Raw genomic sequence first — 27,788 nt, 5'->3', positions numbered from 1 at the left:
AAATAAAATAATAAAAAAAAACCAAAACAAAAAACCACAAACCAAAAAAACCCACCACACCTACCAACAGACACAAACCAACAATCCTGGGCACTAGAGCATGCCCTGAAGAGCCATGTCTACACGTTTCTTAAATACCTCCAGGGATGGTGACTCCACCACCTCCCTGGGCAGGCTGTTCCAGGGCCTGACCACCCTCTCAGTAAAGTCATTCTTCCTAATATCTAATCTAAACCTCCCCTGCCCCAACTTCGGACCATTTCCTCTGCTCCTGTCATTATTCCCTCGGGAGAAGAGGCCAACCCCCACCTCTCTACAACCTCCTTTCAGGTAGTTGTAGAGGGCAATGAGGTCCCCCTCAGCCTCCTCTTCTCCAAACTAAACATGCCCAGTTCCCTCAGCCTCTCCTCATACAACTTGTTCTCTAGACAGCCTTGGGAGGTTTCCATATGGAAAGCCTGGATGTATAGGCACCAAGGGCTACTATATACCACTAATTGCAAGAGGATCAAAGACTGATCCTTGGCTAAAGCCAACTCATGTCCACTGTGGAGACCAAGATTTCTCTTTGGAGAACTGTTGGAGAACCTGGAATACAGCCAAAGTGAGACAGCAGGTAAGCAACATGAGCAGTCAAGACATCCAGCACTTGCTCCATGCACCTCTTACATAGCAGGGCAGCGTTCTCCCCAGGTGGCCTCTGTTAGGAGCAGCACAGTCCCTGTCAACCCACTGGAGCTGGCTCCAAGAGGGCAGAGTGAAAAGCTGCTGGCGTGCACCACATCCCTGGTGCCCTGCCAGGGGATGCCCTGGCATGGGCAGCACATGCCCTGCCTGCCAACACACAACCTAGCTGCAGTCCAGAGACTTCATTCCCAAACCTCATGCTTCTCAAATTGGCTCTCTTCTCCTTGGCCTGTAGAGCCGTAGGAACGAGGCTGCATCATTTCCACTGCTCAGGAAGTGGTTTGTGTTAATTGATGCAACCACTTTGTTAGATCTATAGGATTTATGTATAAGAAGACAGAGGTAAGTCACGCAGGCACCTAGAGACCCATTGGTCTGACCTCACCTAGGCTTCAGAACAAGCAGCTTGCCGAGTGGCAGAAGTATCTATCCAGCCTGGCCCTCCTCCTTCTCCAGTGGCCAGGAAAGCACAGGCTTTGGTCAACGGTCTCCCCAAAGTGGAGGTTTTAAAATGTCGCTCTTCCAGGTGGAAGAGCAGTGCCCAACTATAGTAAGATCCTGCAGCATTCCCTTTGGTAGCAGCACAAAGGTTTCTTGCTTCCCCCTGCAAGGCCGCTTTCATGTAGGAATGTCTTTGTGAAATTTACTCCTTTGACAAAGCTGTTTGAAATCGGCCCAGGGATTCAAATGTTACTATGTTTGTATGCACATCCTTATTATGCAAAATTTGTTTCTTTACTAAATCTTGTTAAGAGCTATAGAAGGAAATGCGACGAAACACAGCAAGGGCTTACCAAATGAGCCCCCTTTCTGTCTTTGGTAAGAGACTACATTTTTTGGAGGAAGGAAATGCAGTAGACGAAGCTGGTCTGGACTTCAGTAAAGCATTTGATATAGGTCCACGTGGGAAATCATTAGTTAAGCTTGAAAAGATGGAAATTAGTGTCTGCAATGTATAGTAGGTAAGAAACCTGCAAGTGGGGATGTAATGAGAGGCACTATACATCCTCTGCGCCTCCTTCCACAACTGCTCCCGTGGCCAATTTCATTTAATATCCTCCATAATGAACTCGATGCAGAAAGCACCTGCACGCTAATCAACTCTGCCAATAATTTTAACTAGAGGGAGGGAGGGAGGGAGGGAGGTGTGCAGGGGTAAAGGGGTAACTGTAGCTACTATTTTGATCCAGAAGGAGAGCAGGGGAAGTGAGAAGAGGCCCTCTCCTTGCCACGCGACACTGGCTGTCATTGCGGGTGGGACTAATGGGAAAAAGGTTACTGCCCTTTTAATTTTTTTTTTTAATTCAGCTGGGTATCTGTAAACCGAGCGAAAATTCACTCTTTCTATGGCATAGAGAATCTGACAACTCTGAGGATCAAAGTGGTAGGGACAGGGTGGAGTGTATTGGTGCAGAGGGCAGGGCCGTGTGTTCAGGGCCGTGCTGGAGGAGCAGGGTTTGAGCTCTCCTGCCTTCCCCGGCACCGCTCTGCCAGAGGGAGCCTCCAGCGTGGGGCAATCACAGTTAATTAACACAATTAATGCCTTGGTCATTGTGTGACCAGGTCAGGAGGACACGTTTCTGTGGACTGACTCGGTGCAAGCCTTGAACCAGCAAGACCCTGGTTTCCTTTAGCAGTGTACGATGGGAAGCTGGAAATGCCAGTTCCACCTTAACTGTGTGTTGTGCTTTTTCCCCTCATTATTCAATTTTCTAATGAACACTCTTTGGATCACATAGATCCCTTCCTGTTGGAGGTCAACTAACTATCACATGCCAGCAGTGCTTTATGATGTGCTTTGTATGAGATTAACTCATCTAATAGTCACAACCCCAGATGAAACTTTCCAGACCTTGCTTTCCTGCTCTTTTCTGCTGCCAGCTACAGTAGTACTTGAGCATGTAAAGGACGGTATAAAAAACCCAAAATTAAAGTAACTTGCTCACCAGCATCATCCAATTGTACATATATGTGGCATTTTTCAGGTACCTCACTTTCCTCTGACTGCCCACAGACTTCATTACTGCAACTTGTTCAGGGTCTGGTGCTCTCCTTCCATCCATGATGTCCTCAGTTACATTACCATTAACTAGTTAGATGAAGGTAGATGATGTACCAAAGAATTGTGTGGAGAAAGAGAGCAAAGCTTAATGGGAATAGAAAATGCTGATCTGCATAATTTAGATGAGAAAGGCACCTCTGGAAAAACTGGAGAGTGATGTGGACTACAGAGGATGGGCAGGAAGGCTGCCTGGAGCCTGATGCTTTGATAGGAACAGCTGAATAAACCAGCCCTGGAAATGCCTTATAGATCACTGTCTGCGAGAACCACTGCTACATGCTAAATAGCCTTCTGATACATAAAGTTCAGCCAAAATTAATGGATGTTTATTGTTCTTGTGTCTGCCTCAAAGCCCAAGGGCAGCTACAGTGCCTGCTGGGGCACTCTCCCTGCGGCCCTTCAGGTGCCGAGTAGCTGCAGGCTGTGTGCTCTGTTCCTGTGGCAGGCACTCAAGGAGCCCCCGAGGTGAGGACAGTCCTGTCCTCCCCCCAGATCAAGCTGCAGAGACTGACTGAAAACCCCAACTGGTTCCCTGCCTTTGGTCTGCCCAATTCACAGAATCACAGAATCATCATGGTTGGAAGGGACCTCTGAGATTATCGAGTCTAACCACAAAAAAACCCACCAAAAAACCAAAAAAACCCAAACCAACAACACACACAACACCCCACCACATCACACCCACCCACAAACCAATAACCTTGGGCACTAGAGCATGCCCTGAAGAGCCATGTCTACACGTTTCTTAAATACCTCCAGGGATGGTGACTCCACCACCTCCCTGGGCAGGCTGTTCCAGTGCCTCACCACCCTCTCAGTAAAGTCATTCTTCCTAATATCTAACTTAAACCTCCCCTGCCCCAACTTCGGACCATTTCCTCTGCTCCTGTCATTATTCCCTTGGGAGAAGAGGCCAACACCCACCTCTCTACAACCTCCTTTCAGGTAGTTGTAGAGGGCAATGAGGTCCCCCCTCAGCCTCCTCTTCTCCAAACTAAACGTGCCCAGAAATTCCCACCACATTCCCACCAGTGCTGTTGCCCAGCTTTTTACACTTAAGGCAAGTACAAGACTGAGATCGTTCAGGAAGGAAGCTGAGTGACATGAAATACCGTTCATTCCAAAGGACCTCACATATTTTACAAACCCAAGGACATATTTTCAAATTTCTTATATTAAATCGGTGCCTAAATAACGAACTTTGTTACATTAAAATCCACAAGTGCAGTGAGGCTTCAGAGCCCTACAATAATTTATAATATTTTTTAAATTTTGACTCATGTTCCAAAATTTGGGCACCCAAAGAAATGGAAAGAATTTTTCCATACTTTTCCAAAATGCAGCTATACCTAGGGGTAACATGACAGCTCCCCAACAATGCACACAGCATTTCGCAATGAAAAGTGAACTCAAATACAATACACCCATTCTACATTTGGGGAAGAATATAATTTCTCAACTATAAGTGAAGCCATTCAACTTTTCTGGCCTTGTAAAAATCCAAGAGATTTTCTTAGAGCGAGGAAGAAGAGATGGGAATCTGTTGCATTACTTATTTCCTATTCTCAAAAGAATCTTCAAAACCAATAAGGAGTGCAGATGAAATTGTAAGTCCTAAAAAACCTTATAGTTTGCCTTTGATGGGCCCATTAAAGTTCAAGCAATGGCCTAGTACTTTAATATTTATTATCGTCTTTATTTTTACATTCTCAAACCACCCTCTTCCAGATCCTCACTTCACATCAGTCATAAATCTCTCCCATCTCACTCATCGGCATTACATCTGGACAAAATTATAAAAGGGTTAATATAAAAAGCATGCCTGCTGGATAGATTGCCTCCCCCCGTTTAAATTCTTTCAATGCTCAAGACAATTTGAGTTTTAGTTTTACATTCATCATCAGAAATACATTTATGCGGCCATTTATGTTATGGATGAAATGCTTTTAGTTTGTATGTACAGAAAACTATAAACTTTTCATTTAAACTGTAGTTTGGAATATTACTAGTGGGATATTAAGAACCAAGGAATTGAGGGTTTGGGTTTTAGGATTTCATCTGGTGCACTGTGATCAAAATAATATGGGCTTAATCATGCGACAAGTCTATATCCATGTAGGTACGTTACCTTTTTGGCATTTGGAAAAAGCACAGGGATGAATCTGAAGTTCATACTTCCTTGTTGTATAAACTCGATCTGCATCTAGAATAGAACAAATTGCCAGATTTATTACAATGACATGTTAATTTTCTTTGCATGCATCTGAATCCTATTCGTAAAAACATTTGTTGCTTACTTAAACTGCTCTTCTGTTAAGTGATTTGATCTATTGCTGGTGGACTCGGGATCGTTTTGTTTGGCCACTTAATGTGATTCTTCATTACTACAGAAAGGATACAGGAAAGATCTGTCAACATTTCTTGAGCATTTAGTTCCATGGTGTGAAATAATTGTGGGTTTAGCTGCAGTTGCAATCCCATGAAATCCATCTAGAACTGACAAAGCTTGACAGGACTAAGGCCCCTGGTTCAGGCTCCAAAGGGCTGACAGAATCCAGCCAGAGGCCAGCTCTGTGTCTGAGCTGGGACCCAGGATGTCCCCCCACATCCCCACTTCATGTCCAAGCTGGGACTCAGCCTGACCCTCCTGTCCCTGGACACCAGCTCAACAAGGCGTGGGCATCCCAGGGGTGCTAAGGAGAGCAAAGTACTTCTGAGAGCTCATCTGTTGGTGACAGCTTCTGAGAAGCCTGGCTGCAGGATCAAACTGGGGGATCAGATGGGTGATAGGGTGAGAAAGGCAGCAAACTGGGAACTGAGGGAGAAAAGAATGATTTTTCACAGTTCTGTGGGCTCTCCTGGGCTAAATGTCTGTCCTATGGCAGACTAGAGAGATGAGTGACAGGTCTGTGACACCCCTGGTCCCCTACCACCCTGCACCTCCAGGCCCCCTCCTCCTTGCAGCTCTGGCCTTTGCTTTGCAATTCCACCTTTCAGCCAGTTTTACTGCTGGCCCAGAAAAGACCTCAGTTAGAGGCCAGCCAAAGTGATGGGGGCTGGTTTACAGGGAGGAAGGTCAGGCAGCAGTAGATAAGATTGTGCTCAGGGCTATACACCAGGCCAACGAGGGCTGGAGGAGGTGAAGGAGGGAAAAAAACATCGAACAATAAAGAATATGGAGGAATAAGATGAGCATGTTTAATAGGATTTTTCTTCCTTGAACCTCTTAGCAGATGTTAATGAGCATACGGAGCTGATGAGAGGGAGGATTAATGAATTCCAAAGGGGGGTGTTTAACTATGGGGATTAGGGAAAACAAAGCAAAGAACCTGCCATTTGGAGACAGATTTGTCTTTTGAGAAGAAGAGACAGAGTCTTTGTAAAACAGCAAATGCCTGTCCTTGCTTACCATCCTGTGGATGTATTTAGTATGTAAGCCGTGTTCATCCCTGTCCAGCTGGGATTCAGCCCCTTCCACATCCTGTTTGTATTTTGGACTGATTGCTATGATTATCATCACCGTCTTCTGTTAGGGAGAAAAGCACTTTTATGAAATTGGGAAACGCAGCGTGTTTGGTGGAGGCAGATCGGAAATCTGCCAGTTTGTGTTTTAAGTGATCTCCATGTTCTTGGCAAACACGAGAGGATCTCATTCATTCTGGCAGGAAATACAGCAGAATTCGTACACTCATTCCCCTCATTATTTCTCAAGATCTCATAATATAGAAAATCTAAATGTCAAGAGATATATTAGCAGCTACCAGTTTACAGTTGGAATCCCTGTAATAAAAAGCTACTTTTTATCAGTGTAGAGCATCTATGTACATACACAGGAAAGTTTTATCTTCAAATTCAGACCGAAATGTTTTCCAACAGCTTATGTAAAAGTGCATCTATTTAACCATCGATGGCTTTTTATACATAAAGCCACTAAGGCAGTTCTCTACATCTAGGGCTCTTGGCAACAGAAACAGCAACTTTTATTGCTGATCTCCTTAGCAGTGAGGTATTCAGCGAGATGGCTGTACAGAGAGGTAGGCTGTTGTGGATGCCCTGAGCAGGTTTAGGGGGTACCTACAGACTCTGTCCCACCTTGCCACAGTGGGCTGAAGGCAAGGCTCCTCACCTTGCTGGGACAGCCCAGATCCTGCCTGTGACCTCTTTAATCCCAGGTCCCCTCTGAGCTCAGGTTTCCACAGAGGAGCCATCCTTCATAGCTGGGAAATGTCTCTCCTCCTTAAGGGTGGGCCAGTGAAGAGGCTCGGCAGATGAAAGCCTCCTACTTGTGTTTACCTAGGGCCTGTCTTTCATCCCCACCACGTCAGGCTGTGTAAGGCTTCCAACTTTGTGGCTCATAGTCAGCCTGGCACATAATTAACTCTTTCCTTCTGTGCAATATCAAGGGAATTTGCCCCACCACAGGGTCAAATATGGTAAGGAGCCATTATCCCTTACACCGACTTAACATACTCCAGAATTACTTTTGCTTGTGCCTGACATGCATGTAAGCACTTACAGATGTTAAGTGTTCGCAGAGACATGCCTGGTTGCACACATCCCCCTGCTTGTGTCCAAGCAGTCCCTTCTTCCTCACACATGTAAAGGCTTTGAAGTTAGAAACTGCCTCTACAGTCAATGGAGGAAAGCAGACATTTCTGGGTCGGGCAGCCAGAGAAGGACCCTCATGCAGAGGCAGGGAACAGCTCTCCTTACATACTGGTCTCTTCCACTGACTATGCAGGAATCCCAAGGGAGTTCTGCCAATTTGTATTTTAATTGATAATGATGCTCTTGGCAAAAGCAAACTCACCCTGGCTTCTAGTTTCAGTACCTCCATTACACAAGGTGAACCCAAGCCTAACTTGACCTGATGAAAGCCCCAAAATGCATGACTGCGTTGGCACAGCAGAGGCCCCAGGCTGGCTCTGCACGCAGCAGTACCACGCCTGGGTGGCAGTGTACTTGAGCTAAGGTGTCCTGCTCGACATCTTTAGGAAACCTGTGTAGTGCTGTCTCAGATTGTTGATCTTCCTCGCTCCTGTTGGGGAGAGCCCCGCTTTTGTCCTGTTCCCAAACCATGGAGAACTGCCCAGAGTGAGTGAGAAGCCCAGTGGCTTCCCAGCAAGGTATGAATCAAAGGATACCAGCCCACGATGGCATGTCTCAAACCACAGAATTGCCAGTTTGTGTCCAGCTGTGCTGGTATAATAGGAACACCTGGCTTGATCCTAAAGGAGATATTCACTCACTGCTCCTTTGAACTTCAGAGGAAGTTGCTGCTGGGGGGACTGCACTGGCAGCAATATTAATCTCTATTTCACTGCTTAGAGAGATACAAAGTGATGAGAGCAAATCTATCATTCAAATAACAGAACACCAATTTCCAGTTTACACACGGGATGGTTTATCCAGAAGAACCCTTTAGTGTTTTAAATAGCAACGTCAACGCTACAGGTGAGAAGCAGGATGAACATTAGCCACTACTATGCAGCCTGGGATGAAATACAGATACCATTTCAACCAAACACAGCTAAACCCCACTATTTCAAAAGGAGATGGAGGAACAACTTGTCCAATGGCAGCTTCAGGCTGAATGTAACAGCCACCATTGGAATTTGGCAGGAATGCCAGGACTCGTACTTCATTTCTTAAAGAAAGAGCTCTGGGACTATAAGATGCAGAAATGAACAACATTTGCCTACGCTCTCTCTGCAAGGCCTCTGCCATTTCAGGAGGGGCAGGGAAAGGCATAGTAGGGTCTTGCATTTTGATTCTGCTCTGGTTGCTATTAGAATAATTCAACCATTTTCCTCAGGTCACCTCTGCCGTGAACAAGGTTAAATTGCCGTTACATACATCACCTAGGTAGCGCTCCATCCACTTAATGATGTCAATACCTCGTACCGTGTCCTCAAATATATCAATCTGCAAGAGAATGAAAGTCTGTGGTGAGCACCCCTTCACCTTTCATCCCCATTTGGTGGCACCCACTCTTCTCCAGTTTCTAACACACCCAATCAATGGTCCTGACCAATGGAGTAAGTATTAACTTCTCCACGATTTTGCAAGAAGAGTCATGCTCTGCTCTCAGTTCTTTCTTTTTCCCTTTTTGAAAGTAGAGAGCATATTTGTTTCCCTGCTTTGGGGCCATTTTGGTATATTTACTATTCTGCAGCAGGCCCCAAGAATTGCCTGTCCAGCAAAGGTGCTATTAATGAGCCTTCTACTCCTACCTCCATGGTGCCCAGAGCTTTCTTATGAATTGGCCATAGTACAGAACTGCTGGAGAGAACTATAATTGCAGTCTCTGGAAAAAAAAAATCTTTGATTCATGAAAATAAATAAGTGTGTGCAGAGCCCCCCACTGAGTCTCATTCAGTTTAATGATAGCCACTTGCTTAAATGCTTTCCTGAACTGAAGCCAAAGAGTGAAGGTTGAGGGGTCAGACAGCATATGCACTTGAAGTACCAAAATATGAATCAAGATTTTGATGAACACTGAACCCCAGATCCTCTGTGACTGGCTCCCTTAGAGGGGGCCCTTATGATGAAGCAAAGTCACGAGAAGTTAAATGAAAATGCAGATGGTTTATGGGATTAGACAGTAGGACAGAGCTTTTCATGCCAGTCATTTTAGAAGCCCCTTTAAAAGTATAACAAAGTAAATGAAACCACGAGATGGGCTGTTTCATTAAGCTGTGTGAAATACACTGATTTTAGATCATTTTTTAGTGAAAGGTATTCACATCTGAAGAGCCAACGATGTAATAGCATTGCAGAAAAAAAAGCTGGGATGGGATGAACATGAAATTTGACCTTTTTAATATTGATATTACAGATCAAATATGAGGCAATGTTAACAGAATAGATCACGAAACCTCATACTATTGCCCATCTGGTATCTGGTGCCACTAAATGGAATTTTCCAGGGTCATCATTAAAACACATTTTAAAGCATAAAATTCGGTTAAAATATGAGAAAGCTAAAAGGCAAATCACTCAAGTTACAACTTTTAGAGCCAAGGCTAATTAATTATATTTGTATCTTCTTTAACTTACAAAGTGCAATGATAAACAGGAAAACATTTAAATGGATGGTGTATCACCTCTGCTTCTAAAAAAATATGTTTCTTTTCTCCCCTGGTTGACAGTAATGTTCTCTGGAAGCCATACTTACAGCAGTTTGAAATCCATTTACAAGCAGGAAGTTCACAAATTTCATAACCTCCACCGCTGTGTCCACTGAATAGGTTATAAAGACCTTGCCTAGGAGAGAGAGTCCGTATGAATACTCTATGCACAAGAATACACCGTTTGGAAGGTGAGACTTTCACAGCCTTCCTCTTCCACTGCACTGTGGGTTCTGCCCACCTGTGTCTCTGTGGGTTATTTACAAAATGGGGCGGGTTAGCGCAGTGGCTTGGTGTTGAACTTAACCCCCCCATCCAGAAGCCTTGCTCTAGATTTAAGCTCCTGCTGCCTTGCCACTGGCAAGTGCCCCCGTGGAAGCTGCAGAAGATACCATCACTCTGCTGCTCGCCCTGCCCTGCTGCCGGAGCTGCTTCTTTCCCAGCCCTTTGGTGTACACGAGGTTGGGGCCCTCACGCAGAGCTCGTGTCACCTGCACTGGCTGTGACCAGCACAGCTTTCCTCCAGACCTCACTGATGAGGAGCCCTTACGTGAGCTGCACTGCCTCACCTTAACCCCCTGGGTGGGCAGGATGGATGGCTGATGACAGCAGTGTCTTCAGCTGCCCTTGCCATCATGGAAGGAGTTTTCTTACTAACAAAAGAATCGTGGATTTGCAGGCCAGGGCAAGCCAGCTGGCTAATCTAAACCAGCTGTGCACATATCACAAGTGACATGATTTTATCCAGTAATTCCTGTAACTAGGACACACTAACTGATAAAGCAGGGTCTACCCAAGAGTGCTATCCAGTGTCATAGCTCGCTCCTACAAGCCAGAGGGAAGCAACTCCCTGGATTTGCAAAGTGATGTGCAAAATGAAGAATAAAGGAAAAATCAAAAACTCAGGCGAGATGGGGAGGGTTCCTAGCAATGGTATTTCTCACCCGCTAGCCAGCACGGCATTGAGAAGGAAGCCAGTTTTCTGAAACCTGACTTTCCCATAAGAGTTGAAGGGTGCAAGCGTTTCAGGTGCTGGTGGCAGGGGAAGCGCCTCAGCCAGTGCCTGTGCTGCTCTCAACCCTCAGCGTGGGCTCCTGGCCCAAAGTTCTCACCACTCACCAGGTCAGGGAGAAACTGAGGGCGAGACTTGACATATTTGTCTGGTTTGGGACAGGCAGAAATGCTTTATCCCCGGGGCTTTGTTTGTCATTAGTCTTTTACTGTAAGTTTCAGTGCCTCCTGCCTCAAAGGGACATCCTGTTTAGCAAGAAGTCATGAAAGCAATCTAAATGGTACTTATTTTTGTAAACAAAATAACAAGCAATTAATGACAATTATGTTTTCAGGATTCAAGGGGATAATTCCATCTCACCAAACACAAACGCTCACACCCTACAGATGTGATGACACTCGGTTTTTTCTTTTGTTGTTGTCTTTGTGTCTTAGTGTCGTTCCCTCTGCCTTCCCCCCCACACACCCCGGAGCTTTCCCACCTAAAGCTGTCAGGCTGTACTTCACAATCTTGCACAGAACAAATTTGCTAATCACTTACGCAACTCCTCCGGCAGATTGCTGGTTCTCAGAGTCCCCTTGGCTGCAGGGTTACTGAGAGGTCTCGGGACGGCAGCTGGAGATGGAAAATTGTCAGAAGGACAACAGCAAGCTTCATCGGGGCCACATGCCTTGGGGGGCAGTTGACCATTAGGTAGCTGGTTGTATAACTGGTTTCTACAAAGAAAAGCAAGTGAGGATTGTTAAAATACTTATTTTCATGTAAAATTCACGTATTTTTTCCTTTTACTAACAAACTAAGTACTTTATCTGCATACTAGCTAAGACAAGTTCTTGTAAAAACACTTGGCTCGGCATTTCTACTTAGCTATTACAGCATCTTTTGAACAGATACCTTGGTGCCAGTCTACCATAAGACAATTTATTGCAGAAGCAATGTTAGCCACAGGAAGAAAATGCACCTCATAGCTGAACGCTGTTCAGTTTGCAATTAGCAGAAGCAAAGGCTGTTTCTGAGTGAGAAATAATGCCGTGGTGAGGATGCCGCTACGCACGGACAGGAGTCGGGTGGCACCTGGGTAACCTCCTCCCATTAAGAATCTTAGCAGTTCTTGTCTGATTACACTTCACAGATTAAGTCAATAGGAAGGGGAACCTATACAGAATTTTATGTGATGTGTGCTTTGCATCTGCTGGGCTGAATCTGTTGGACAAGTTGCTAGGTTTCTCCGAGTGCTTTTCCCCAGAGCAGTGATGTTTAGTCAATCAAGCCCACTCTCCTTTTTTCCTTTGCCTTCCTTAAATGACTGATGACAGGCTGGTCACAGCATGTTTTCTGTTGTCACATTAAGATTTGGTTTATTCATTTTGGTACAGATGTTTTCTGTTACAAAATACTCTATAGGCAAATATTACCAACATATAACTGCCGTTCCTGGAATCAGCATGTAAACACCAGCCGTGCAGCCGCAGGACAGACCCCGCATATTCTGGATTTCTTTTAGCGGAAGGAAGTACCGAGAAAAGCAACACATCCCTCATCAACCGCCACCAAAAATCTACCCTGTGGCTAATTTACAGATCTTCCCAAAACTTCACCTTATCTAACAAACGCACCAAAAATTAGAAGTCTGGTTTTAAATTTTACTACGGCAAAGGATACCCACTATTCCTCACTGCTTTTACATTCTCATACAAACCCTTCAGTGCAATTAACTCTGCCACAGGTACTACCTTCTCTTGCTGTCACTTTTCTGTCACAGTCCCTAACTTTTCAAAGGTCTGAGGGATGCAGCAATTCAGCCATCTGCCCTCTTTTGTCCCCCCGGTTCTCCCAGTTTCCTGCCAAGACCATGTAATGTAAGTGGCCATTTTCAAACATGGATGCCTGTAAGTTTAGCACCTCTAAAGGTACTGTGGCATTAAATAAGGACAGTCTGCTTTTCAGAGATGCTCAATGCCTGAAGCTTCAATTTGGCTTCAGGTGGCCAAGTCTGGAGAAAACCCTGACTGGGTACTATTTCCCAGTTGTTATTGACCTGGTAAACTAATATTTGAAAGCCAGTCAAAAAGCCCCAGACGAGAAGCACTAGACATAGGGTGCTTTATTACTACATGAGAAATCACAGGAAAAGACTGCAAATTGCAATGTAGATGTCTATTGGTGATGGATGAGATTTTCTCCCTTTTTCTCTGCACTACGGAAGAGATAAGAAGGAAATCACTGGAAGCCAATGATTGAGGTGTGCCAGGCTGGGACACCGTAAAGCTGAGGACCGCAGTTAGCCACAGAATTCACCTCTGCTCTCTAGCAGGAGAGCTCTAAGATTTCAACTGAGATCTTTTTCAACCCTTCATCCCTTCAACCTTTGAGCGTTTATCTTCCTTAATGGGTGCATTTCAGGGTGCGCTGTAACAACGTATCGGGTAACCAGCTTTGAAGTTCTCTAGGCTGAGGTCAGGTCCCTGCTGGGTGTAAAATAGCAAAGAAAGAAAACTACCCAGCATCTCGCATGTAGCCCTGCAGCCTGGGCATGCTAACGTTACAAGTCTTCAGAATTATTGCTTGAAAGCCCACAAAATCAGATCAGAGGAGCTTCCACTGTGCACGACCCACCTCCCTGAGGCGTACTTACGGGAATCGAGGAGGAGCAGGGGAGGAGCACGTCCTGTGGGGCGGTCGCTCTCCCGTGCCCTTGGGAGCACGAAGGTTTGAATAATTTGGGACGACTTGCTGGGCCAGGCGGACAACTTTCATGCACAGTCCAGGAACAGGAGGTTGTGATGTGTGTGCCAAATGTTGGTAAGGAGCTCTGCCATCTGCAAGGGTGAGAAAATAAAGGCAGCAAGTATCATTTCAGCCAATATATTTTTTACTTCAGTTTGTGTTTATTCCTTTCCAGGCAAGTCCTCCTTCGTGTCTAGGGAAACGGAGCAGTTTGGAGGCATTTGTAGGTATCTCGGTCTGAAAGAAGCCAGATTAAGGAATGTTTTACAGTCTGAAGTTTACTATTTCCCATTCACATATGGCATGGTTCAGATCCCCACCCCGTGTTGGGCTGTTGGGACAACTGATACTTACACATTCAGGGCTGCTTTTCCCTGCATTTACCATGCCTTGGTGTTTTTTGGTTTGGTTTTTTTTTTTTTTTTTTAATTTCTTTTTGGCAATAGCTTGTGAAAATGAATCATCCCAACATTCTCATGAAAGCAGATGCAAAATCCTGGAACAAATCAGTTTGCAACACTAGGGCTAAACAGACTGTGATTATTCTAAATGAAAAGAGAAAAAATAATCTCTTGGTTTGTTACTTCACCCTGTATGAATTTTCTGCCTAAGTGACCTTTTAAGGCCTTGCTGCTGCTCCTGTTGCCATCCAGGAGGCTGCAGGGGAAGAAGCCCAAAGTGACAATTTTGCTCAAGTAATTCGGAAAAACCTTATCGTTGTTGGCTACGCACACATAATGCTATTTAATAACTAACGTGCAGTGGAACTGTTGGCATAAACTGGAACGGAATGCAATGGAAGCTGTTTGTTTCCCAAATGGGGAAAACTACTTTTTTCCCTCCCCCCCCCAGTCTTTCTGCTTGCAGTTTTCATTAGGCAGCAGCTCTGTGCACTTTCAAGCTGCTGTGCACAGATCAAAGTCCATCCTGGCAGGGCTTATTAGCACTGCATGATTATGGTGTTATGAGCTGGCTCTGAAAGCTGCAGTTCTCAAACACTCCTCGTCGTCCCCTGATTGTTTTTTTAAATCCTTTTAGCTATTTGGGGGTCATGCTTCCCTTTTTCTAGCAGGCATGAGGAGTAATTTATCTTTTTTTCAAAAGGGGAAGGAAAAAAAAAGGAAGAAAACAAAGCTTTGATGAAATAGTCCAATTCCAGGAGCCGATACTTTAAAAAAAAAAAACACACACCAACCCAGCCCACAATTGCAAAGAGATTCCTGATGAAAATATGAGTTGGCAACACTGTATTTGTTGAGATCGTTTTAGGAGATGTTCCTACTCCCCGTCTTAAATATTTGCAACAGGACAGGGTGAAAGAGGCTGGGAGAACAAAACTGAAGTAACTGTGGTCTTCTCATGGGTTCCTCATGACCAGCCCTAGGGAAGGGGACAGGGCTCTGGGAGATTCACATTAGTTTACAGGGTTTTAGGCCAATGTTTCACAAGCTTCCTTTGGATCTATCCGATGCTACAGTATTGTCATGGATGCAGCCACTGCCGTTCGGAAGCACAGCATGGCCACGCGTGCAAGCCTGCACACACCAGTAACTCCCATATATACATATCTGAAATAATGGTCCCTGGGCACCTAGCATTGCTGTGAGGATTTCTTTGACTTCAGAAGCAGTTTTGCTGTTGTATCTCAAATAGCAGGTGTCCAGAGGCAGCTTAGAGCCTACAGGCACAATTGCTGTTCCCTGGGAGAGGCGTGTTGCAACACACAAAGTGCAGAGCTTTGTTGTGGGTCGCCACTGCCCAATTATCTGAAAGGCAAGGAGCTGTCAGGAGGTGATTTACACTGTACTGGGCATGTGAGAAACAGAAGTACAGTTGCCAGCTTCTTGGTCCTGACCAAATCTGCTCCAGCCATCTGAGTTTATTTTATTCTTTTTGCCCTCTGGATATGGTTGAAATGGTAGTGATTTTTCTAAAGAAAGTCTTTCAGAGTTCCTGCTTTAAAACAAAATGGCCTCATTCAGTAAATGTCCTACTTCTCACTGTGCTCGCGTGTGGAGGAGGTAAATAGCGAGGGGTGTTGTGCAACCAGCTCTTTGTGTGCTTAAAGCTGAATTGAAAGGAGAAGATATGAAAAGAAAACCAGAGGACATTTTGCAAATGTTCAGCTGTAGACTTTGATGAAAGTTCATCTGAAGCCCCTTCCCCTTTACAAAGTCCCAAGATCAGAGGTTTAAAAAACTGAGGCTCTGACACCCTCTCTCTTTCATATATCTAATTATAGCACATCGCTGGAATGACAAAACTCCTTAAACAAATGTAATATAAATGCTGTGGAGTCAACAGAAGGTTAAAAAAAAAAAAAAGGGTTATCAGAACTGGCATACAGGTTTTTATTACAAAGCCAGCCCAAAACGAGTCAGGGTCTCCTGAGTCTAATGTAATATAAATTATATTAAAACAATGATATTGCTGTTGAATGTTCAAAGCTCACTTCACAACAGATAAAAATCTCAGAGACTGAAAAGGAATACTAATTAATAGCAGGCTGTAAACTGCATTGTAGTCTCCAAGAGCCAAAACACCCATATTGACAGAGTCACATCAGCGTTCACCAGCAGCTGAGAGGGCTCCATTTTAAGTAATGAGCTTTCATTTCAGCTGACAACAGAAAAAAATGAGGATGATGGATGTCACGCTCTTTTCTCATAGAAATAAAACACATGGGTGAGTTTGGTCATAATGCTGGGAGATACTATTTACAGAGATCAAGGGCAAACTCCCATCCCGATTCTGGCAGGAAATTCCCAACTTTGGGGACTCAAGTGGGAGCAAGGAAATCTATGAAAACAACAGGAATTAAGTTGGTATAGGAGGCTGCTGAATGACTGATGCAAGGAGGAAGGAAATGACTAGAATATGAAATAACAGCAGGGAGAAGGCTGTGTAAGCTCAGCGTGACCGACAAAGGCTAGTTTCTAGGCAAAATCATTAGCCTTCATTTGATGGGAACTGTAAGCTCTTTCACTTTCTATCTGGCTCAGAGGTTCTGCATCAGAGAGTCTGGCTGCATAACCTGAAAATCTGGACATAAAAAATGGACTGCAGCTAGATGATTAAAAAGGTTAATAATTGCACATTGTACATTGCCACTAAGTACAGTAGGAAAACAACAGCTTGATGAGTGATGGCTGTGATACACCCAGAAAACCTGCTATGGGGTGGGTGGTGGTGCTACTTACATGGGCCCTGAGGGTGCTGCTCCGCCGGGCAGCAGTGCCCAAAGCAGCCGCGGGCTTGCAAGGAGGCATTGGGATGGGGCAGGTGCTGGCACATAGGGCACTGCTGATCCTCAGGTCCAAAAAACTCTCTGGAGATCAGCGGTCCTGGGAGGTCCTGGGGGTTCAGCACAGACACCAGCGGTAAGGGAGGCTCCAGTTGCCTGATGCCCATGATGTCTCGTGACTGGGAGTTGTACCCTGTGTCCACGGTCCCCAGCTCTGCTGGGAGTCTGTTTCCTGAGGGTTGCTGTGGCCGAGAATTCCCTTGGCTGCTCTCCTTCAGCGGGTCCTCAGGAGCTTGAGACAAGCTCTGCTCTGATTTACTGGAGTTATGCCCAGTGTCAGCTGAAAGCTGTGATGTTGGCTGCGTGCCTGGTTTGTCCATAGCTACAAGATGCTTCTTGGAGGGAACTACTCCAGCTATTGATTCACCAGGGGAACAGAAGCGTCCATCTCCATCAGGATCAGGATATTTTGACCACAGGCTGCTGTCTGACTCCACGGATGGTGCTGACTGATGACATGCTGGTGCTCTGCAGAGGCATGATGAATTGGCCACAGGCTGAGGTGTTTGAGAGACACACGGTCTGTGGGACTCATCATCTTCCATAACCTCTCCAGAAGGCTGCAAAGTGTTTTCCAAGACTTGTTCAGGAAATGGGGACCACGGCATGGATTCATCCACTTCAACCGGTATGCTTCGACCCACAAAAGTGCCTAAAAAAGTGGGAGAAGAAACACTGTAGATGGACAGCCATACAGACAAATGCCTGTCGTCAGTCCTCACTCAAGGACTGTGAGCTGGAATACTGAAGAGCAATATGTGTATTCTTTATATTTTTACGTTTTTTAAAAAGACAGGCAGAAAACATCAAGAAAGGTCCAGCTGAATTTTGACAAAGCAAGAAAGTAGAGAATTAGCTGGAGTATGGCTAGCGCAGAGTTATAATTTGGACTAACCTGACACAGAGGCCATTTCCAAGTTTTGTAGTCGCACCGGAAACGAGAGTCAGCTGCCTCACTGCAAAGCCAGGATTTTTCAGCAAACTGGAAAACAAGAGAAAGTACTCTTGTGAACATGGTACAGTTTCACACAGGCAATAATCCCAAAATAACTCTATCTCAGAGACTGGAAAAGAAATATCAGTTAGAGTTCTGGAAATCACATTGAGCAAAACAGATGCTTTTATGGGATTTCTGGAACTTACTGTTCCTGCTGAGACTAGAAGGGGGAAAAAGCACATGAACTGTCTCTCAGAGGTAATTTCTGCACCTGACAAAAGAGCAGGCTGCTTTGGTCTGGAGGTTTGGCTGGGGCATATTCCAGGCAATACAATCACTCACAATTATTTACTCTGGTCTTTTAAATAATAGCTCTACCCTGAGGCCTCAGATCTAAACTTCACCACACACCTAATTGAGTAATTTCAACTCCAAAGCTTGTTTCCAAGTGGTGTTGCTTATTTTATCAAACCATTTTATCCAGCCTATTATCACATGGCTGTTGTTATTTCAAATTATTGAAAAATTAAAAGACAATTTTAGAGACGTTAGTTACAGTTTGGATTTTTTTTCCCCTTCCTTTGGAATTGACTTAGGCCCAAACATCAAAATTTTCACTTCCTTTTGGGGTGCTGTCAGTAAGTTTGGTCCAGCCAAGCAAACCCTGATGATGGACACCTCTGCTCCACCTTTGCTGAGAACGACAGCAGCAGTGATGGGTGAAGGGTGAGGGGGTTTCAGGAAGCGCAGCCACTGCAGGGAGTGCAGATTAGCTTGTTCCCAGCAAATTTTGTCTGTTACTAGCAAATTTTGTCTGTTACCATGGAGTATAGAGCAACAAGCTCGGTGCTCATCATTTCCCCAGCCATTTTCGTTCTACCACATTGGAAAAGCTAAAATCCCAAGTAGGAGAGTTATCAAAGAAAAATGGACTAAGAACTCCAGCAATGGGAATGACAGTGGTTGGCAACAGAACCTGGCTTGGAAGTCTGGTAAAGAAAGTAAAAATCACAACACATTTGAGGACCTTTTAGCAATCCAAGGATTTCTCCCAACTTCAGTCATGGTAGCTTGTACAGGAAGGTGAAAGGAAGATCATATTCAAAAGACCACAGCATTAAGAACAGTTGAACGGGATAACAGAGAAGTATAAAGCAGTGTCCCAACATTTAGCCTGGCTCCCACAGCCATTCTGTAAAAGCAAATGATGTGCCCCATGCTATAGGGCAAGAGTGAGTCTTTACATTCACGCTGATCAGTTCAAATGACATGTAGTCCCCCCTGAAAGCACCTCTAGCATAGAAAATTCTGAGTGTAACATTTGCTGGTAAGTAGGATAAAACCCATGCTTTAATGTAAATATTCCTCCTCTGTAACTTAATACTCATCTATGCAGAAGATTTACCATATATTCAAAATACACATCCTATGTTGTAATAAGCACATCCACAGGGAGAGTTATCCTGGGATAATTACAGTGGGATAATTACACTAGTAAATTTTCCCATGTAGGCAAGTCCTCAGAGCAGCTATTAGTTGCACCAGCACAGTGAACACGCTGCTGCTTTGACAGCTGCAGCTCCCCCTGTGAGAGCGCTGGGTCTGGTGCCAAACCAGCTCCTTCCCATACAAGCACCAGGGCTTAGAAATCCTGATGGTTCAGCTCACCACCACCACCACCATCACACATCTCTCCCTGCGGTCTGCATCCCTTTTCCTCTACACCACATCCCTAGTGCCGGGCCTGCTCGCTGAGTCACAGGTCTCTGACCATCATCACCGATGTGATGGGGAAAGGGAAAAACCTTCAAGCCCTCATAATCAGCACAGGACCATGACAGGGACTTGTGCTGCGCTGCGCTGCCTGTACGGCTGCAGCAAAACGTCATTTAGCTGGGACCTTTGGTCAGACAGCAGTATAAATGACGACTGCCCTGCGGTGGTGACTCAGTGGGATGGTACAGCACAAGGTCAGACGTACATGATACAGGGTGTAAAGCTGTTGAGCGGTCCCTGCTTAGAGAAGTGTCTGTGCAGCTCAGGTCTCAAGCTCCCTTCAAGCCGTCTGCCTTTTGCTCATCTCAACAGCTTTGTAAACCTGACCCTTGGATCATCTGGCCTCAAAGAGCCTGCTCAGACTTGCTTGGACTTGTGGATGTCTCTCTCCATTTGCTCATCAGCTGAATGACGCACACTTGAGCAGCACAAATCACTTTGCAAACTCTTATTCCCCCCTGCTGAGCATCTCCAGTGAACCAGTTCCTCGTGCAAAATTCATCCTGGTGTTCAGGAGGCACAAGCTCAGCTGTGGGGTACCGGGGTACAGCTCCAACTCTGCGGCCACACGTGTTGTCTGAGCATCTCACCCCGTTACATACAATCCTTAGCAAACACCCAAACATGGCTTTTCAGAAACAAATTTGCAATGCCTGATACGCTCAGGTGCTTTTTCGATTGTCTCTGAAGTAGTCAGATCAAAATGCTAGAAAACTCTTTGAATTCAGATGCTCTTTATTCTTTAGTGCTTTTAGTTTAGCACCGTGACAAAAAGAACAGATTTCTGGGGAGAAACCAAGAACTCAGTCCAGAGCTCAGTGAAGTAAATGGGAATCTCTCAATTGACTTCAGTAGGTTTTCAGTTGGGTGTCAGGTGGGATTTAAAAGCTACTAAATTCCTTTGGAGGCCACAGTCTCCAAAGTTTTTGGCCACCTTTTTTTTTTCTGTTGTTCCATTGCTAACAACTGACTATGTATGAAACTGATCATGCATACATTGTATGAACCTAATGAAAAAATTCAGACTTGTTTTTTTCAGCTTTGTTGTTTAGTGTATTTGCTCTACCTTTTGGAGGAGGGATATTAAAACTTCATTAAACTGTATTGCACACGATCAGCTACCAAACTCTTCAAATGGTTTACTTCAGAATAGTTTAAAAACGTCTTTCCTATTAGTTTAGCTCTCTGAAAGGATAAATGCCTCTTTATCTCTCAAGAACTCAACTCAACATTTAAAAGACAGCCTTATTTCCTTCCTATGTAACGTAAGCTAAACTTTATGAAAATTACTCCAAATATCTGAGTAAAAATAATTTGGTTAGAAGTGAGACCTGATTCCATCACCATTGTTTTTACCTGCAAAAACCTCTAGGTTTTTTAAAATATGATTTTGCTTAGACCCTGCTTCAAGATAGCTGAGCTTTGATACCCACGCACAGCCCCTGCTCCTGGAAGGCCAAGGTGGGAAGCACCGAGGGGCCAAGGGCTTTGGTGTTAAAGCAGACACATCATTAAAAAGGAGGAAAAGTGACTTAATCCTCCTCCTCCTCCTCCCTCAGTAGCCCTCGTCAGAGATCGAAGCTGTTACAACAGCAGAGCTCTGTCTGTAGAGGTGGCCCCAAGGCTAAATTAACCCCAGGACGTGCTGTTTTGAGCAATGCTGGCAGTGGTATGTGGATGGGAATTCCCAAGAGAAATCCCCACTGCTGGAAATGTTACAGATAATTCAGAAACATCCTCCTCCGACAGCAGTGCTTTAGGATGTTGTTTCTACTCTGCTGAAGATCCTTGGCTTTCGGAAAAAGATCCAAGGCTGAGCCCATTATTCCAGCATTTTATGTTGCCTCGTGCTGCAGAGTTTCATTAAGTTTCCTTTGTCTTTTCTAGTTAGAGTATCCTGCAACTATGCTTATGCACAGGACAGAAAAATTACTTGCTTAGGTCTCCTGTGTTGAAGAATTAGGGTAAAGGAATGTTTCAGCATATTGAAATACCCTCAGAAACCTGTAGCCTGATCCCTTTTCTGGTATGGAGACCGCTGGAGAGTGTAGATCGTGCCCAATCTCATTTCCAAAGATACCGCAGCTTCAAGTCAGATCCTGATATTGCCAGAAAGTTTAGAGAATTTAATATCCCCCCTGCACCTATGACTATGCAAGAGATTACTGATAACCAGCTGGAGTTGTTGTATATATTCCTGCTTGTAATAAAGTGAAGAGGCCCTTCCTAACAGGACAGAGTAGCCAGGCCTGGACTGCTCTCAAAAATGTCAAAGGAACTCCTTAAACCACCCTTTCTCCTTCTCTTCCTTCCTCTGCTCATACATCCAGTTCTGTAACGTGCATTAATTAAGCAAATAACCTTCCTGGGTGGGTACTCATCGCTCCAAGACACTGGGAAGAAATGCCACCCCAGAAACCCTCTCCCTACACCTGGAGAGGTTCTGCCCCTGCTCCTGCTCACAGCTGGCCGCTGCTGGTAACGGCTGCTCCTGGGAAGCTGCAGGGAGAGCATAAATGAAGGGGAACAAATTCTTCCACAGGTCGATAGAGATGGGCCTGAGCACCCAAATTTGAAGCAAGGGCCAAACTCCCCTAAAAAACATCTGAGGGCCTGGCCAGGGAGTGGGTGGGTGTTGGGCTTGGGCTCATCTGTGCAGCTTTCTTGCTGCTGATTGCGAAATCTATCAGGTACTTCATCTGTTTCCCAGCACTTGTCAGGGTGCGCTGTCCCAAAACACACACAAACCATCTATCTGCTTTTGATTAGAAAACTTCTGTCGTGAAGAAACGGAAGAGAGACTCTGCAACACGAGCATAGCCACGCTCCCCGTCACCTCCAGAAAAGGGGAAAATACCTTTGTTCTTTGAATCAAAATTGTATTTGTCTACATTGTTAAAAAATGAAAATATTAAGATGAGAAAGAAACCTCACCTTCCTTAGTGCACAACGCACAAAGGAAGGTTTTGGTTTTTTTATTCACCAGTCACAGCATCTCTGAAATGGCACGGGTACAGATTAAGGCAAAGCTGAGGTCACAAGGGGTGGGGATGGGGAGGAATTTCTTGATTTCCAAATAATTCCTGTGTACTTTGGCTGAATCCGTTAAGTTCCCTGGTGCTGCTGATACCCATCTGCAGGATGGGAGTAAGCAGATGCAGAACTCGCAAGCTGCCGCGAAGATGCACAAGTTGAGATTCAACAAATGCTGCTGTCATGGGCTCAGATAAGCCTAAGTGTGTAAGTACACTTGCCTTAAATGCAGCTTGCTCGACAGAAACACTAGACACAACTTTCCTCAAGAAAAACCCCAGAGACAAATCCTTTTAGGAAAAGCAAGTGAAAATGCGGGAACTGTTTCGGGTCTATAACCTAAATAAACACAGCCAAGGAAATCCAAGCTCCAGAGTTTCACACTTCACCATGAAGAATTTGGGCTGCTGTCATCACAGACGCTTACCCTCTCCCTTGGGTACCCTCACAGTGAAGACTAAGGCAATGTGTCACGTTCCTAGCCCAAATTTTAAGCCCTCTAGGGCAGGTAATGTTTATTCTTAGGACTTCTGGAAAAAGTAGAAAAAGAATATGAAAATGACATTCCTCTTCTGCACTGACTATATGTTTAACATATTTTCTGCAGCCATGGCATGAAAGTCTACATACGCCAGGAGAACATACTTCCAACCCTCCCTGCATGGCAAACATCACACTCCCTTTTGCAGCATTAATGTTGCTGTCACTGGACAATCCATGGTGCAAAGACTACAGTAGACTTGATATTTTTTTGCCTCTTTAATGTAGACTTTGAAATGCATGTAATAGGAATGCTAGCAAACAAGTAGTAAGAAACTAGAAGTGCAACACCCTCAAACAGGATCCAAACAGGCATCTCACATGTAGGCAGTTTTCTAGTACTTGTGAAATACGACAATGTCTGCAATGATCTAAGGTATCCTTAAAAATGTATTTGTTTTCCAGAGATTACTTCCCACCCATTTCTGATGCTGATAAAACTCCCATAGGCACTGAATAATCCCCAAACTGAGGTAACCCATGGCCCAGGAACATCTTAAAATCCTCAAAAAAATTGGGGCTGAATGGGGTTGGACAGGGGGACTACCCCAAGAGGTGTAAATCTCCCCAGCCTGCTTTCCCATAGTTTTGTGCCTTATGTTGGAGACTCCAGCTCCTAATAAGGGAGAACCTCCAGCTGACGTATCCCTTGTCTCTAACGGCTCTCCCCGCTCTGCAGTGCGAGGGCTGTGGGGTGCGTGAGTGGTGGGAGGGCGTGGGGAAGCCTGGGGGACCTGATGTGTCTCCCTCAGCTGGCGTGAGAACAGCTTCCCTCACTTGCTTTCATGAAACGTGCAGAAATGTAGATATCCTTCAGACATGTACCCTCTGCCAAACTTCAAAAGCCGCTGCTGGGGGTGGAGGGCACTAACAGACACGAACAACATAATTGCACATGCCTCGTTTCCTGCCTTAGAAAGACAAAAAGAAAACCCAACCCCATGACAAAAAAAAAAATAAATAAAAATTATGGCATGCTTCAAGATGTTGCTAGTGCAAGCCTGACCTCGGAAGCTGACGGCATCGCAGGCAGCGGCACAACCTGCAGACACTTGCCAGAGGCATTGGGCGAGCGCTCGCTGGGCCACCAGCCCTGCCACCTGCGCCCCTCACACCCTCATCATCAGCATCACCCACTGCAGGGCTCACAGCCCCGTCCGGTGGCGGTAGGGCACCACCACCCACCCGAGAAGACAGGGACACAGCCAGGCCAGCCCTCGAACCCACCCGCCTGGGGCTTGCAGGGAATGGGAATTCCTGGTCTGGTGGACCCCGGCGGCAGTCGAGGACCAGTAAGCCCAGATCTGCCCTTCCCGCTGCCCAGCCAACACCAGCCCTGCAAAATCCATGCCCTAAAACAATTGGTTACCGTGTAGACATGGCAGCGGGCTTTATACGGCTGATTTTATTCCAATTAAAAAATAAATACTACCGGCTCTCTCCCACTGTTTCCATCCCGGTGCCACAGGGGATGGCGCAAGTGGGGCCTACGACCCTGTTTTCTCCACGCTTGCCAGCCACCGCTCCCTGCCAGGTCTGTGGGCCTGTCCAGGGGACGGGAGAGGAGAAGGAGGAGGAGGAGGAGGAGAAGGAGAAGGCCATGGGCTGACAAACCACCTTGAGCTTGCTGAGGCGCGCAGGGCGGGAGCGGGCCCAGGCCCGGCTGCCAGGCATTGCCAGGCAGCTACGTAAATAGGCAGGACAACATTTCGACACCAGGCGTGTCCATTCTCAGCGTTTACCCTCTAAACCCTCCTGATTTTTTTAAAAAAAAACAACACACAAAAATCCAGAAAAACCAACCAAACCCAACAAAACTGCAGCGAAATGGCTGAAACATGTTGTAACCATCTGTGAAACTCAGGCTATCGTTAAGTGAAGGGAACGGGCGGGGGGGGAAGGAGGGAGGGAACGAGACAACAGTTTGAAGGAGAAGAAAAAAAAACCAAAACAACCCCTACCAAGAGCCAGAAGTGGGCCGACAGCTAATTCCACACAGGGCTCCCACACTTCTTACCTTGAGGCTGGCGCTGAGGTGGCCGACGACAGGCGGGAGGGCTGGCGCGCCTCCTGCGCACCCCGTCGCTCTCTCGGCGTGCCCGGGTCTCCTTCCTCAGCCGGCCGGGGTTTTACTTTTTTAATTTTTTTAATTTTTTTTTTTTTCCCTCCTCCTTTTACGACACCCTCCGCGCCTCTCCCAGGTAAGCGGCAGAACTGGCTCTGCAGCAGGAAGTGGGAGAGGCGTGCACGGATCGGGACGGCTCGGCAAGGATCGGGACGGCTCGGTTCGGCTCGGCTCAGTTCGGCACGGATCGGCTCGGTTCGGCTGGGCTCGGCTCGGTTCGGTTCGGCTCGGCTCGGCGGGACGCAGCGGCGGGAAAAGCCTCCACAGGGCAGTGACACTTTGAGGCTCAAAATTCCGTGGAAGGGCCGGGCGGCGGGCGGCTCCCCCTCTCGCAGGAAGCCCGGCCGCCGCTGCCCGAGCCCCGCGGGGGAAGAGCCGTAGGGGAAAGCCGGTGCGGTTCCCGGGCGGTTGTGCCTCGCCGGGAAAGGCAGCCTTTGCTTGAAGTCCTCGGGCGCTTGCCGTCATTGCCAAACGTTAAACCCGCTGTGATTCAGGGGGCTGGAGACAATCACATGATGGGTGGAAGAACTATATAAAGAACCAAAAAAAAAAAAAGGACTTCTCGTCTGTTTTGTTGTTTTGTGTTTTTTTTAAATTATTTTTTTTTATTTTAGGTTAGGCTCCTAGGCACTTCCAAGTTTCTCTCTACGCCCTCAAGCAGCAGGAACTGGCTTTTCCCTACAAGCTGAAACCTTTACGTAATGCTGGTGCTGATGGCATGGCGCAGTGGGGTTCCATGAGCCCCAATACGCCATGCTGGCTGCCTCACGGGCGCCATGCCAGGCCCCATCCACAGCAGCACCCGCTGGATGCAGCTGGGTGTCCCAGTCCATGGCCGCTTTCCTCACCCCCCCCGGCTCGGCATGTCTCCTGGCCAAGACGCTCCTCCTGATCTCGAGCCTACAGCTCTGGGTTTAACCCTAGGAGGAGGCTGACTTGGCTGCGACTTGTGCACAGCCCTTCGTCTTCCTGGCACCCGTGGGCTGCCTTAACACTTGGTTGGCCAGCCTGCATGGTTGGGGACATCTAAACCACCACCGTGGAGCCCCTCACTCGGGCAGTGCCGCCGCTTCTCCTTCCTCCAGCCTTCCCCTGCTTGGCACCTTGCCCCCCGGGATGGGCCCTCTCTGGGCACCCATCGCTCGGCCAGCCCCATTTTGTGGTCATAAGGCGAAGCTGTGACCCGAGCACTTGTTTCCTCTTGTCAGGGAATGGCTGCCCCTATTTCTGGAGGGAAAATTCAAGCAGCGGAGAGCAGCGCCTGCCCCCAAGCCGAGCACTAAATACGATTGTATAGACGCCCCACAGCCTGAGCAATGTCTGCTGGGTGGGTTTCAAAGCGAAGCTGAGTTCCAACCCAAATCTAAGTACTCTCCCTCAATGTTGTAGAAACTGCTATCAAGTGACTCGTTTTTGGATTAGGAAGCTTAGAGAACAGATATCCAAGTTTATTTCAGCATTTCAAAATCCTCCATTCCCAAAACTGCGGCCATCCTAATTGCTTTCTGAAGGCCTGTTTTATATTTCTGAAGTCTTCCTACTGACTTCACTGAAAGCCGGATCAAACTCTGAACTCTTTAAAGTTAGTATCTCATCTGTACATTATTTACGAGCTGAATGTGATGCGTCATATTGGGCCTGTCATAGAAAGTGCAGATTAATATTCAAGTGGAGGATGAGTGTTTTCATTGGCAAGGCAAATAGCATGGAGCTTTTTTATAAAAAGTGGTTCCTAGCCCTTCAGGAGTTGTAATATTTCTTTTTTGATTTGGAAGATAGTATCAATAACAAGTGCTGCTTCTTGTATTTCCTACCACATCTACATATTCAGAAAACTAAATCATAAATGTTTTTGCTTCCAAATGATTAACTGTTCAAATAAAGCACTGTCTCGTTGCTCCACTTTTAACATTGGTGCCGTGAATTAAACCTGGAGACATGTCAATGAGCATTTAATCCCACCTGCCCCGGCACGCGACACTCTCTCTCCAGTTCTCCACATTCAGCTCGCCCCTTGCTGCTTTAGCACTGTGAGGGAAACTGGAGCTTTCTTCTACCTCTTGCTGTTTAGATTGCTAGGCAAAAGCCTGCAAAAATATTTTCCACTTACTTTTTTTTAAGACTCTTGCTTCGGCATTTTTCAGTCATGCCCTGGAGAGACACCTGAAAGGAAAGAAAACAGTACCTGGATGTTAGCTTGTGCGGTGCTTCTAATTAAACCTTCCATAATGACAAAAACCCTCCTGCCATTTGTTAAGATTTCCCCCACAGCATTATACATCCTCTTAATTAAGAGCAGAAGCTAAGTAATACCTATTTTATTCCCCCTTGCTTCCAATTAGTCATCATTGATCGTTACCCGCTCAACATTTGACAATTAACAGAGCCCCCACTGCCCGCAGGACCGGGACGTGTAGTCCTTCAGAAATGACACGTCTAGAATAACGTGAGGGGA

At 46.0% G+C, this 27,788-nt stretch overlaps 1 protein-coding gene across 2 annotated transcripts in view; it reads right to left on the bottom strand.

Moving 5' to 3' along the window:
* The window catches only part of TRAF3IP2 (TRAF3 interacting protein 2), a 29,183-nt gene extending 1,705 nt beyond the window's left edge, over positions 1 to 27,478 (bottom strand). The window contains exons 1-10 of one of the 2 annotated variants that reach the window (XM_014964593.1): positions 27,444 to 27,478; positions 25,226 to 25,861; positions 17,818 to 17,904; positions 16,819 to 17,574; positions 13,527 to 13,710; positions 11,432 to 11,607; positions 9,927 to 10,015; positions 8,606 to 8,674; positions 6,159 to 6,275; positions 4,878 to 4,952 (exon numbers count right to left, since the gene is read on the bottom strand). In XM_014964593.1, coding sequence (XP_014820079.1) covers positions 4,878 to 4,952; positions 6,159 to 6,275; positions 8,606 to 8,674; positions 9,927 to 10,015; positions 11,432 to 11,607; positions 13,527 to 13,710; positions 16,819 to 17,574; positions 17,818 to 17,833 — 1,482 coding nt within the window. In that variant the 5' untranslated portion in view covers positions 17,834 to 17,904; positions 25,226 to 25,861; positions 27,444 to 27,478. Of the gene's footprint in view, positions 1 to 4,877; positions 4,953 to 6,158; positions 6,276 to 8,605; positions 8,675 to 9,926; positions 10,016 to 11,431; positions 11,608 to 13,526; positions 13,711 to 16,818; positions 17,575 to 17,817; positions 17,905 to 25,225; positions 25,862 to 27,443 lie in introns of those variants that run through there. The other variant, XM_014964594.1, reaches the window with a different exon arrangement.
* Positions 27,479 to 27,788: the final 310 nt, after the last annotated feature.

The sequence above is a fragment of the Calidris pugnax genome, unplaced genomic scaffold, assembly GCF_001431845.1.
Source record: "Calidris pugnax isolate Ruff unplaced genomic scaffold, ASM143184v1 scaffold219, whole genome shotgun sequence".
NCBI lineage: Eukaryota > Metazoa > Chordata > Aves > Charadriiformes > Scolopacidae > Calidris > Calidris pugnax.
This window is presented reverse-complemented; position numbering and strand designations above follow the sequence as displayed.